Source organism: Myotis myotis, unplaced genomic scaffold (assembly GCF_014108235.1).
Source record: "Myotis myotis isolate mMyoMyo1 unplaced genomic scaffold, mMyoMyo1.p scaffold_m19_p_44, whole genome shotgun sequence".
Lineage (NCBI taxonomy): Eukaryota > Metazoa > Chordata > Mammalia > Chiroptera > Vespertilionidae > Myotis > Myotis myotis.
Window position 1 is genome coordinate 879,719 of NW_023416351.1, and position 12,617 is coordinate 892,335.

Sequence of the window (12,617 nt, forward strand, 5' to 3'; positions counted from 1 at the left end):
CAATGATTCTCTCCCTCTCTGACATCACTAAAAATATATTTAATAAAATAAAATAAAAGGCCAGCATGGAGTGGGAACCCATGTCCACTACAGATTTAATTTGGCAAGTGGCTTGCTCGCATCCAAGATGAGGCACCTGAAAGAAAAAACTGTTAAAGTTCCTCCTTTTCGGTCCAGCCAGTGAAGGCCCCTATCCAAAACCCTAGTTTCTACTATGATGGCAGAGAGCCCAGACACTGGAAAAGGGACTGTTACAAACGTAAGCACTTCAGGCACCTGCAGCCCCCAGCCAACCTCCTCCTCCCCAATTCCTGATGACGGGGCTCAAACACCACAGGCTCTTCCCGCCCCGCCCTCTTCATCTGCTCCGAGAAGCCACCCTGCAGATGGGGGTCCTCTCCATGGCGTGTGAGAGCCGCCCCCCCTCCCCCCCCCGAACGAGCGGGCCCAGCCCTGACTTCCAGGCCCCTCCACAGGGACTTCGTCTCTCCTGTTCCGCGTGCTCGCCTTGCCCGCACTCACCCCATTGTGCCCTTTTCCTGTTCCCGAACCAACCTGGTTGGTGAGGCGACACCCCGTGGATTCTGCTTAATGCTGCTGCGGGAGGAAACGGAGCACAGCCGCCCGAAGCTCCCCGTCCCAGGTCCCGCCAGGCGCACGCCGCCCTCGCCCTGCCTGTGCTCCGGTGGGCGTGCCACAGACCGGGGCTGGCAGTGGGAGTGGGCACGGGAGGGCTGTCCTCTCGTCACCACGGGCATCGACCCCGAGGTGGTAGGCCCTCTGGCCGAGGCTGTGAGTCCTGCGATGCCAGACGCTCACAGGCCTGGCGGGCACTGTCTGCTCTTCCCGCCTCGCTGGGTTCCCTATTGCTAAGCAGGCCGGGCCCTGACCCAGCACCTGCAGTCCCTCCAACCCCTTCTGGTGAGCCTCCATCCCACCAGCCCAGTCCCCACCTCGTCCTCTGCATGTGCCTTGGTCCCCAAGCTTCGCTCTCCGAAGCACCCCTTCCTGCTGCCCAGCACGCTGGCACCCATGCTTGTGCACCCTTCCCGCTTCCTCCCCAGGAAGCCCTCCTCAGCCCAGCCTTCCTGCCCTCCAGCCCCTTGCTTTGAGCCCTCCTAGGGTTTGCTGGTGGGGCAGCTATGGGTGGGGCTCCCGGTCCCCCCACCCTGGGCCAAGCTCCCAACGCCAGGGCTCCCAATGCTCACTGTTGCCCCTTGGCCAAGCTGGTCAGGCCCAACAACTACAACTGATTGCCTGGGGGAGGGGGGGGGGGCTGGGACTCAACTCGACCCCCAGCTGGTTCACCCCGAGAGGTCCCAGGTGAATGCACTAGGACTCCCTGGGCCCTGGCCTCCCTGCAGAAGGGTTTATGGGCCCCATGGGAACCGCTGCTGCCGTCTGCCATGGGGCTCCCCTAGGTAGGAGGGCAGGCTGATACCCTGATGGCCAAGCCACTGCAACAGGACAGGCCCTCACCAGGGAGTCGGGTGGCTGTGGCTTGGCCTGCATGGCCCTGGGCGAGTTGTGGGTCTGTGGGCAGGGGCTGGGGTCAGGGGGGCCGGGCCCTGACCAGGTGGTCCTCTGGGCCCTCCTAGTGGCTGTGCAGCTGACCTCACCTCAAGATGGCAGTTTAGAGAGTCTGGCACCCAGCTCTGCCAGTTTCTCAGCTCAGCAAGCAGCCTGGCTCTTGGCTAGACTGGTAGCCTGCTGGGCTCCCCAGAGGGACCCCTCCCATACTGTCTCAGGCCAGGAAGTCTGAGGCTGCCCCCACCGTCCTGGAGAGGAGAGCAGGTAAGGGGAGCAGCAGGAGCCCCCTGCCAGGGAGACAGCTTCAGGGCAGCCAGCGCACGACAGCTCAGCTCGTAAGCACCAACAGCATCTCTATGTAGCTTGGTGGGCAGGTGGGGGCTGTGGCCTCCTTGTCCACAGCGCACAGAAGGGTTAGCCGGCCAGGAAGGTGGGTCAGAGGTGCCCAGAGGGTTAGAAGCCCAGGCTGGGGGCCCCGGGCTTCAGAGGGAGGCGGGTCCGGGTGATACCTGGCCGGCCGCTGTGTCCAGTGGGCGCTACAGAGTGCAGAAGGGGCCTGTTTCATGGCGCTTGGGCCTTCGCACGCCCTGGATGACCACTCCGGGCGCCGAGGGGAAGCTCGCGTTATAGCCATCCTCCACGTGGTAAGCGGCGGGGCCGGGGCTGCGGGCTGCAGAGGGAGAACGCAGGGGCCCATGCGGCTACGCGCTCGCCACTGCCCAGGCCCCCCCGCGCCCCGCTCCCCTCCGAGGTCTCCTTACTGGAGTTAACCCAGGAGGCAAACGCGCGCGAGCGGCTCAGGGAGAAGGCGGGCGGGCGCAGGCTCTGCAGGCGACACCCGGGAAGGATGTCATAGGTGTTGGGACTGGGGCGCTTCTCGCCCAGGGGCGGCAGAGGGTCCTGCCACGAAGGCCGGGCACTGCGACCTGCACCCCGGGCCCGCAGCAGCCCCAGAGGCGCGCGAGACTGGGCTGCCTTTGGGGCAGGGCGGCGGCCCTCGAAGCTGATGGCTGGGAAGGCGTGACCGCTGAGCTGACGGTAGTCGCCGAGCGATGGCCACTGAGGGCAAGGAGAGGGCTGAAGCCCCGCCCACCGACCCACAGGCCCCGCCCACAGGCCCCCTGCCTCTCCCTCACGATCCCGCCCCCTTCCCCCAAGGCTCCTCCCACCCCGCCCTCACAGCCCCGCCCCTTCTCCCCAATGCTCCTCCCACCCCGCCCTCACAGCCCCGCCCCTTCTCCCCAATGCTCCTCCCACCCCGCCCTCACAGGCCCCGCCCCTTCTCCCCAATGCTCCTCCCACCCCGCCCTCACAGGCCCCGCCCCCGCAGAACCTCCGGGCCCGCGCCCCACCTTGGGCCGGCGGCGGCAGTCGGCCTTCTGCCTGAAGGGTCTCTCACTCTGGAACCACGCCGTCTGCCACGCCCCGCGGCCGGCGTCCTCTGCAGGGGGCAGTGTCATTGCGGAGGGAGGCTGGGGGTGCGGGCCCACGTCCAGGACCCGAGCGGCGCTGGGGAGCGCGCAGGGAGGGGCACGCACCGCGGGCAGGGTGCTTGCGGCCAATGCTGAAGTGGGGGTGCGGGGAGGTTTCGCGCACCGAAGCATCGGGCACCTGGTACGTGGTGGGGCCGGGGTAGTCCAGGTCCTTCAGGATTGGGGGGCGTCGCTCCAGCCCTGGCAGGAAGCAAGCTCTGGGCCTGGGTCCTCCCAGCAGGCCCCACCCCCTGCCCCGCCCCCTCAGACCAGACTGGCCCCCCCACTCACGCAGCTCCTTCCGGTCGCCGGTGCAGGTCCGCCAGAACTCCCGGAGGGGGCCCACGTGCGTCCTGCGGCCCTCTGGGACCTCCTGCACCGCCGGGGGCCACATCTTCCCGCAGGCCCAGGGGCAGGGGCCCCACCATCCAGCCTGGGGCCTGCAAGAGGGCAGCCTCCGTCCACGCACAGCCGGCGCCCAGCCGCTGCAGCTGCCCACGCCCCGCCCCGCCCCGCCCCCCAGCCTTCGCCCTCGAAGTTACTGGATGGGCAATAATGACTCCCGTCTCAGCGGGCCGTGGGTCCAGTGTTTGCCTCCATTCATGTAAAAGTTTGCCAGGAATTTCACAGCCTTCTGGTCAAAATTCATTTGTCAGTGTCTCTGGCTGCCTTTCTTGGGGACCCCACCAGGCTCTGTGACCTCAATGGCCCGTCATGCCCGTCCCTCCCACCCCCACCCTGTTGCCGGGAATTCCAGGTCCAGCCCTGGAGGAGCTGTGGCCATAGGATCCCTCCACTGACCTGCCAGGTGGGCCACCCTGGGGCACCTTGGCAAGTAGGATCCCTGGCCTGCCTGGCTTAGTCTCCTCCCCCTCCTTCCGCCCCCCTTCCTGTCCCAACCCTTCTCTTTGCTGGACTCCACTCTAGCAGGGCTTCTGGGTGGACTGACTCCAGCCGTAGATAGGACAGGGCATGGGCGCTATGCAATGCCCAGCTGCACAGGGCCAGCTGGGAGGAAGCATCAGGGAGGCGTGGGAGGTCAGGGAGCTCCCTGGAGAGGAGGTCCCCTGGAGATCCAGTCCTCAGAAAGGCCAGGCAAGGCCCCTGGGTCTGAGGGGCCTGTGCTGACCCCAGAGGCAGTCTGGCCCTGGTCGCCTGGGCTGAGGTGTGGGAGCCTGCATCTGCCTGGGGGCACGGAGCCAGAAAGTGCACAGATGTGGGGGGCTGCCCAGGCCGAGGTGCAAACGAATAATGACCTCGACTGAGTGTGAGCCCATCTGGGCACCACGCCCTCCAAGTGTCCTCGCAAGCTGACCCGCTGGCCAGCCCCAGCCGTGGCCTTGGCCTCACCCACCGGCAGGACCTGGTCAAGCACATCTCCTCCCCTGGGCCCTGCCCAGCCTGACTGTCCTCCTGTCTGGACTCCTCCCGTCCAGCACGGGCCCTGCCTGGCGTGGGAGGCATCCGGATGGAGACTCGCTGGGGAGACGGGATTCATCCGGCGAGCGCTCAGCCAGGGCTCTGGGCCCTTGGGGTACACAACGTTCCCTGAGGGCAGAGGCCCCGGGTGCTTGTGAGCAGAGCCCTGGCGTGGGACATTGGGCGGGCTCCCGGTTCTCTCTGGCAAACACCGCCAGGGTGGGTGACATCGCGCTCCTCTTGGGCTAAAGGCCTCTCATTCCTTAGGAGACGTTCCTACGAGTGGAGGCAAGGGGCCCCGGTGTGTTCCCAAACTGCTTTCCAGACGGCACCCACCTGAGGAGTGCCAGAAACGGCCGTTGTCAGCACTGACGTGATTCAGTTCCACCTCCCCACCCCCCGCCAAGATGCTCACATTCTGTGTGCATTTTTCTGTTGGGAGGCTACTTTTCCATAGTTTTGTCATGTAAGGCTTTTTATACTGATATCCTATCTGTTTGTAACACTTGTTATAAATTCCCCCGCCCCCCGCCCGCCACCCGCCGTTTCTAGCCCGCCTTTTAGTACTGCTTATGCCGTTTTTTGACATGTACTTGAACCTGCTCATCTTTCTGTTATACTGTGTTTGTATCATTAGGAAGTCCTTCCTTACAAAAAGGAAAGAGTTGCCGAAACCGGTTTGGCTCAGTGGCTAGAGCGTCGGCCTGTGGACTCAAGGGTCCCAGGTTCGATTCCGGTCAAGGGCATGTACCTGGGTTGCAGGCACATCCCCAGTGGGGGATGTGCAGGAGGCAGCAGATCAATGTTTCTCTCTCATCGATGTTTCTAGCTCTCTATCTCTCTCCCTTCCTCTCTGTAAAAAATGAATAAAATATACTAAAAAAAAAAAAATTACAAAAAGGAAAGAGTCGGGATTTGTTTAAAATGGAAAACAGTGCCAGCTCCAGGGAAGACGGCCCCTCCCCGCAGGACTTATCACCGTGCCCCTGGAGCTTCCCCGCCTCTGGTCTGAGAAGGGGTCTTGGGGTGCACAGGGTTCTCTTAGCCTCACCCTGGGGGACACTGGCCTCCTGAGGGGAACCCTGACCCCAGGCTCCGGCAGGGCCAACTTGGAACCTGGCTGCAGCGATAAGTCCCCGTTCTCTGGACCCTGAGGTCCTCGGCATCACACCTCCCAGCTGCTGCTGTGGGCCTGGTGTTCCACCTGTAAACCGGGCCCTCCCAGGGCTGAGGACGGGCCTGGCCAGGGGGTGCCCAGGGCTGAGGACGGGCCTGGCCAGGGCGTGCCCAGGGCTGAGGACGGGCCTGGCCAGGGGGTGGCCAGGGCTGAGGACGGGCCTGGCCAGGGGGTGGCCAGGGCTGAGGACGGGCCTGGCCAGGGGGTGGCCAGGGCTGAGGACGGGCCTGGCTAGGGCGTGCCCAGCAATGGGGCTTCCTCACAATGGTTGTCAAGCAACAGAGACTCCTCCCAGGGAAGCAGCTGGCCAAGAGGAGGGACCACACAGCAAAGGTGAGTTGAGGCAAGATGACAGCTACTCAGAAACACTACCTCTTCACGCCGGAACCCCACTATGTGCCAGGGTAAGCACTGGACGCCTGCAGGGGGCTGGGGAGCGGCTCAGGCCAGCGGTGAGGGCACCCCAGAGTGGGTCTTCAGGGAGCGGGCAGGGCCCAGGCCTCCCCTCCCTGCTGGCGGTGTGAGTGCCATGGCAGGTGGGCAGCATGTCGCAAGCAGAAAGCTGGGGACGGCCAGCAGCGGGCGGAGGCTGACGGGAAAATGCCTGACGCTCACACCATAGTGCTCCACACTCTAAAGACGAGATAAGCACCCAGACGCCAGGCTGCCTCACGGGGCAGCCCCCCTGTAAACCCCGACCACGCCCTCCGCGGAGTGTGCGCACCCACACACCACGCTGTGCTGTGAGCCAGGAAAAAGGGGCCAGGAACCAGACCTAACTTCCCAGTAGCTCTGGGGGCCAAGGTGGGGCAGGAGAGCCTGAGGAGGGAGGGCTCTGAACCCCCACTACCCCCGCAGCCCCCCCCCCCAGATATGCCCACAGCACCTCCCACATGGTTAAGTGTCACTCAGCTCCGCCCTCACTTCCACCAGCAGCCCTCCCGCCTGCCTCCCAAACCCTGGTCCTGTTCCCGGCCTCCTGGCCTCCTGGGTGGCCAAGTTCTGAGGCAGGTCCCCGCCAGGCCTTCCCGAGGCGCCACCTTGCTGTGTGCAGCAGGCCTCCCGGTGCCTGGGCAGGACCCTGTCGCCAGCCCCGTCCGTGCGTCCAGGCATTCCGTTCCGTCGCCTCTGCCATCTGTCAGCCCCTTGCTGCTGTCGATGGTGGTGGCAACACGGCCTGTTTGGTGCTTGGCATGTGCTGCCCATTCAGCCTCGACAGCCCCGGAGCCCCCCGTCTCTGTGTCCTCCATCCTGAGGTCCAGGTCGGGTACCTGGCCTGGGACTGGCGGGCTGGCTCCTGCCCTCGCCCACTGGCCCTGCCTCCCCCTTTCTTCTCTCCCCACCCCCAGCTACGCCGGCTTCTACCCGCAGCTGCGCTACCAGGTGGGGAACACCTACGGGCGGACCACGGCGCAGCTGCTCACAGACCCCAGCGTGCAGAAGAGCCCGTGCTCTGTGCTGTCCCCCATCTCCAAGCCCAAGTTCGTCGAGGACTTCAGCAAGCCCCAGCCGCCCTTGATCCCCTGCCGGGACCTGGCCGAGCCCTACATCCCCCACTACACGGGTGAGCTGAGGCCCCGCCGCCCGCCGCCCGCCCCTCCGCGACTCCAGCCCCGCTGCTGCTCACGCTGCCCTGTCCACACAGGTCTGAAGCCCTTCAAGAACTTCGAGGTCCTGGGCCAGTTCTCCCCGCAGCTGGCGGAGGCTGAAGGACTTCCAGGCGAAGAGAGCGCGTGCTGGCAGGACCCACTGCCTCCGGGCTTCATGCCCTACCCACCCTACCCCCCCTGCCCACCAGGCAGGAAGGTGGACTCTGGGGACCTCGGGCACCCGGGCTTGCGGCTGGCATATGGGGAGGAGGCCTGGAGGCCCACCACCCCCCTCCGAGAGGCCCCTGGGCAGCACCAGGTAACGGACAGTGGGACCAGCCTCACCCCAACAAGACCCGGGTGGGGGTGGGGGTGGGGGTGGCAGTGGTGACCCACCCCCTCCTGTTCCAGCTGTACCACTGCAGGAGGGATGAGTGCCCCAGCCCAGGCCACCAGCAGGTCGAGACCCTCGACGTAGCCAGGTTCCACAGACTGCCCCAGCTGGACCACCCCAACCTGATTCAACGCAAGGCCATCTCAGGTGGGTGCTGGGCCTGGGCGGGAGGACACCCAAGGCCCAGGGGCCCAGCAGGAGGGTGAGAGCAAGGGCTGCCCACGTTTCCGCGAGGCTGGAAGCGCCCAGGAGCACATGCCTATCCAGCCCCAACATGGAGGTGCCCACGGGACGGACTTCCCGGGCACTAGGAGCAGTGGGCGGTGGAGGGGACCCGAGGTGGCACCAGACCTCTTCCTCCCCAGGCTACGGTGGCTTCATCCCCCGGTACGCCTGGGTGATGGGGATGAATTACCAAAACGGGGTCACACAGGCCATGGACGAGTTTGACAAAAGCCAGGTACGAGGACAGCAGCCCTGGGCCCACCCCCTGGGACTGGGTCCCCACCCCCAGCAGGGTTAGGGCAGCCTCCAGACCTGGTGAGGAGGGGATAAGACCCCCAAGCATTAACCACTCAAATAATGTCAGCCCCGCCCACCAGGCACTTGCAACTGGCTACCTGGTGGGGGCAGCCCGCCGGTCACACCTGCCCTTTCCCCAGTTCATGTCTAGAAACCCCATCTGTGCCCTGGGCAAGAGGCTGCCCCAAACGTATTGGCCCAGCAACACCATCTACAACAGCCAGGGCCTGATACCCTTCTACATGGGGTTCATACCATGTGAGTGCGGGGACCACTGGGGCGGGCAGGTGGTTGGGGCCCCTTCCCCCTGCTGTTCCACAGGCACAGGGCCAGCTGGGTGTCCCTGGAGTCCCTGAGGGGGGACGGCCCAGCACCCCTTCCCCAGGAGGGCCTCTTGTGCAGTCACAGAGAGACCACCTGCCCCAGGTTCCCGGGGCCCAGGGCAGCCGCAGTGCCTCAGCCAGTGCCCCTGGCCCGGGTGGGTGGCTCAGTGGGCCCTCCCCTCGCAGACATGCAGGACCACTACGGGATGACCTTCGGCAACAGCACGCGCCAGGCCTACCGGAAGGAATGCAAGAGGAAGCACCAGGCACTATGAAAACGCTTTAATGGTGTCTGTACAACTCAGATGTCAAGACAGGAAGAAGAGCAGTGCACACAGTGAGACAGGATCATGAGGACAGGCTGAGAGCGAATAAAGAGTTCTCACGCTTCCGGTAGCAGGTGCTCTAGGCCACCTCCTCCTCGGCCTCCTCTTCAAACTCCCCCTCCTCCTCGGCCGTGGCGTCCTGGTACTGCTGGTACTCGGACACCAGGTCGTTCATGTTGCTCTCGGCCTCGGTGAACTCCATCTCGTCCATGCCCTCGCCCGTGTACCAGTGCAGGAAGGCCTTACGCCGGAACATGGCCGTGAACTGCTCCGAGATGCGCTTGAACAGCTCCTGGATGGCCGTGCTGTTGCCGATGAAGGTGGCCGACATCTTCAGCCCCCGGGGCGGGATGTCGCACACGGCCGTCTTCACGTTGTTGGGGATCCACTCCACGAAGTAGCTGCTGTTCTTGTTCTGCACGTTGAGCATCTGCTCGTCCACCTCCTTCATGGACATGCGGCCCCGGAACACGGCGGCCACGGTCAGGTAGCGGCCATGGCGGGGGTCGCAGGCAGCCATCATGTTCTTGGCGTCGAACATCTGCTGGGTGAGCTCGGGCACCGTCAGGGCCCGGTACTGCTGGCTGCCCCGGCTGGTGAGGGGGGCGAAGCCGGGCATGAAGAAGTGCAGGCGGGGGAAGGGCACCATGTTGACGGCCAGCTTGCGCAGGTCGGCGTTGAGCTGGCCGGGGAAGCGGAGGCAGGTGGTGACCCCGCTCATGGTGGCCGACACCAGGTGGTTCAGATCACCGTAGGTGGGCGTGGTCAGCTTGAGGGTGCGGAAGCAGATGTCGTAGAGGGCCTCGTTGTCGATGCAGTAGGTCTCGTCCGTGTTCTCCACCAGCTGGTGGACCGAGAGGGTGGCGTTGTAAGGCTCCACCACCGTGTCCGACACCTTGGGCGAGGGCACCACGCTGAAGGTGTTCATGATGCGGTCGGGGTACTCTTCACGGATCTTACTGATGAGCAGCGTACCCATCCCGGACCCCGTGCCCCCGCCCAGCGAGTGGGTGAGCTGGAAGCCCTGCAGGCAGTCGCAGCTCTCAGCCTCCTTCCGCACGACGTCCAGGACGGAGTCCACAAGCTCGGCGCCCTCCGTGTAGTGCCCCTTGGCCCAGTTGTTGCCGGCGCCACTCTGACCTGCAAGAGAGGGCAGCGGGTCATTCTGTGGCCAGGCATGTGTCACCGTAACCACTGGGCCAAAAAGGCCAAACATCCTGGTGCGAGGTAACACAGCTCACCCTACAAGTAGAGCAGGTGGACCCCCACCAAGGCAGCCGCCTGCCTCGTTAAAAATTAACTCCGGGGTTGAGCTGAGACACTTAACAATAAGCCGGCCCCTCCCACTCGGCCCTGCCAATTCCCAAGGACAGATGAGCCGCCACCGGGCTCTCTGCGGGGCGATTACATCGCCGCTCGCCCCGCCCGGACAGCTGGGCCTCCCTCCCAAAGCGGCTTTGGGCGGCGGATTGAGTGACGCGCAGGGGAGGAGGGAGGCCGGCCGGGGGCCCCCGCTTCCGCGCCAGGTACAGGGGACCGGGACCTCCCTCTGCGGCGCCGAGGGGGGTGACCTTGGGCGCCCCTTGACCTTCCGGTTCTCCTGGCCACCCAGCCGCCGTCGCGACTCACCGAAGACGAAGTTGTCCGGCCGGAAAATCTGCCCGAAGGGCCCCGAGCGCACCGAGTCCATGGTGCCCGGCTCCAGGTCCACGAGCACAGCGCGGGGCACGTACTTGCCACCTGGGGGGCGGGAGGGCGTCAGGGCGGGCCTGGCCGCGGGGGCGGGGGGGGGTGCGGGGCGGGGAGGGGACGCGAGGGCTCACCGGTGGCCTCGTTGTAGTAGACATTGATGCGCTCCAGCTGCAGGTCGCTGTCCCCGTGGTACGTGCCCGTAGGGTCGATGCCGTGCTCATCGCTTATCACTTCCCAGAACTGCGAGACGCGGGCGGGCCGGGCTGAGTCACGCCGGCGCAGCCCGAGACCGGCCCCGCCCCGGACGGGCGCGGTCTTCCCCTCCCCTCGCCTCCCCTCCCCCTAAGCCTCCCACTCCCCGCTGCCGGGCCGGTCCCCGGAGGACCCGCGCCGGCGCCCCCGCCCGAACTCCGGGTCCGCACGGGCCCGCAATGCGGGGGCGCCGCCCGCCCGCCGCCATCTTTCCCGTCCGCCCGGCCCGCCTGGGAGGTCCGCCCGCGATGGGCCCCTGGCGCCCGCCCCTCACCTTAGCGCCAATCTGGTTGCCGCACTGGCCGGCCTGCAGGTGCACGATCTCCCTCATGGTGGCGGCGGCGCGGATGGAAACACAGAAGCAGGAGCCGAGCAGCGGGCGCGCAGAATGCTACAACCGACGCTCCGCCGCCGTTTATATACCCGTAGCGCCCGCCTCCTCCAGCTTCCTATTGGGCTGCCAGAACGAGGCTGCCAGCGGCCTCGTTTGATTGACTGCAGCCCCGTCAATCGAGCCGCCGAACGCCCGCCTCCCCAACTCCGCTCGCTGTTTATTGGCCAGGCGAGGCCCCTGCTCTCTCTGGTGCAGGACCCCCCATCGCGCTGCGGCGCTCAGCCCATTGGGTGTTTCAAATGATTGATTTGTCCCCTCATTGGCTGGCCCCGGAGAGCACGCCGCCAGGCCGGCGCTATTGGCCGCGCGGGGCCAGCGTCCTGGTAACCGCCGCAGTGCCGCGGGCGCGCGCGGGCTGGAGGGCGCGCGCGGGTGCCGGGCCGGCGGGGCCGAGGGCGAAGGCGGGCGCCGGCGGGAGTCTGGGGCAGTACCGACGGGGCGGCGGCCCGGAAGCCCCGATGGGCGAGCGCCTCCGGAGCGCCGCTGCCTGGGGCCGCCGCGTAACGAGGACGTGCGTGGCCGGCGCCATCCTGCGGGGTTCGGAGCCAGGCCCGGTCGAGACAAACAGGGTTCGGGGGCCCGGGGCGGCGGCTCCGGGACGGGCGGCGGGGACAGTAGGGCCTCCGTCAGAGCCGCTGAGGACTCGGGCTCTGCGCCCCTCCCCGCGCTGCGCCCCTCCCCGGGCCATTTGCCCGCTAGGGCGCCGCTAGGGCGGCGGTCAGGTGAGGGAGCACGTGGGCCCCGCGCGGGGGCGGGGGCGGGGGCGCGGCGGGGAGGGGGCAGGGCGGGTCCCTGCCCGCAGCCCCGAGCTTGTTGTGGAGACTGCGCTGGCCCGGCTCCCGTCGCCTTGGTGCCTCGGCCCCAACGCTACGCAGCTCCGTGGAGACTAGGGCGGCGCCCAGACCTCCCCGGGCGCTGGCGCGGGACCTGCCGGCTCCGGCTCTGCTGCCCCGGCGGCGCTAGGCATCCAGGCGGGTGCAGAAGCTCCCCGGGCGCCGAGCTCGGCGCCTAGCAACGGGCGGAACTGGGAAAACAAGGCCTGCCCCCGGTCACCTTGCCGCCCCCAGCAGAGCGCGGTCCGGCTGTGCAGGCCCGGTCCGGACCTCCCCCTCCCCGGGCTCGTTGCCCGCCCTGCGGGTGAGGCCCCGCCAAAGGGGGAGCCAGCGGGGATATCCCGTAAGCAGGAAGCCCCCAAGAAGCTGCGGTGCTGACTCGGATCAAACGCATCCAGGCCGCACTTGGGCTTCAGCTCCGGGCCCAGAAAAGCAGCAAAACCAGAACCAGCTGCATTGACTAATGACCCCCTGGCCGCACCAGTCGATGGAGGACGTACCTAGAGCCATGCATCTCCTGCAGGACCCACCGGGCCCCCTCGAATCCCCAGCCTTAGAACAAGCCCCTTACCGAGGGCTCCGCCTGCTCTCAACCTGCTCCCCGCCCCCCCCTTCACCCTCCTCCCTCCGGGGCGCCAGGGCCCTTTGGCCTCTGTAACCCGCTTCCTGAGCCCATTTCCTCCGCGGCTCACGG

At 66.5% G+C, this 12,617-nt stretch overlaps 3 protein-coding genes across 3 annotated transcripts; 1 reads left to right on the forward strand and 2 right to left on the reverse strand.

The window, feature by feature from the left end:
* Nucleotides 1-490: 490 nt before the first annotated feature.
* Nucleotides 491-4,651, reverse strand: STPG3 (sperm-tail PG-rich repeat containing 3). Its single transcript, XM_036306850.1, has 6 exons — nucleotides 4,600-4,651; nucleotides 3,294-3,533; nucleotides 3,069-3,203; nucleotides 2,883-2,971; nucleotides 2,292-2,589; nucleotides 491-2,200 (listed from the first exon to the last, which is right to left on the reverse strand). Exons 1-6 carry the CDS (start codon nucleotides 4,649-4,651, stop codon nucleotides 2,067-2,069), a joined length of 948 nt encoding a protein of 315 aa, XP_036162743.1. The 3' UTR covers nucleotides 491-2,066.
* Nucleotides 4,652-5,946: 1,295 nt separating this feature from the next.
* FAM166A (family with sequence similarity 166 member A) lies at nucleotides 5,947-8,701 on the forward strand. The gene is made up of 7 exons (XM_036306929.1): nucleotides 5,947-6,002; nucleotides 6,948-7,162; nucleotides 7,244-7,506; nucleotides 7,599-7,728; nucleotides 7,947-8,041; nucleotides 8,244-8,361; nucleotides 8,613-8,701. The coding sequence occupies exons 1-7, from the start codon at nucleotides 5,947-5,949 to the stop codon at nucleotides 8,699-8,701; spliced, it is 966 nt and encodes a 321-aa protein (XP_036162822.1).
* Nucleotides 8,694-11,132, reverse strand: TUBB4B (tubulin beta 4B class IVb). The gene is made up of 4 exons (XM_036306928.1): nucleotides 10,971-11,132; nucleotides 10,576-10,684; nucleotides 10,382-10,492; nucleotides 8,694-9,892 (listed from the first exon to the last, which is right to left on the reverse strand). Exons 1-4 carry the CDS (start codon nucleotides 11,025-11,027, stop codon nucleotides 8,832-8,834), a joined length of 1,338 nt encoding a protein of 445 aa, XP_036162821.1. The 5' UTR covers nucleotides 11,028-11,132; the 3' UTR covers nucleotides 8,694-8,831.
* Between the last annotated feature and the right edge of the window lie 1,485 nt (nucleotides 11,133-12,617).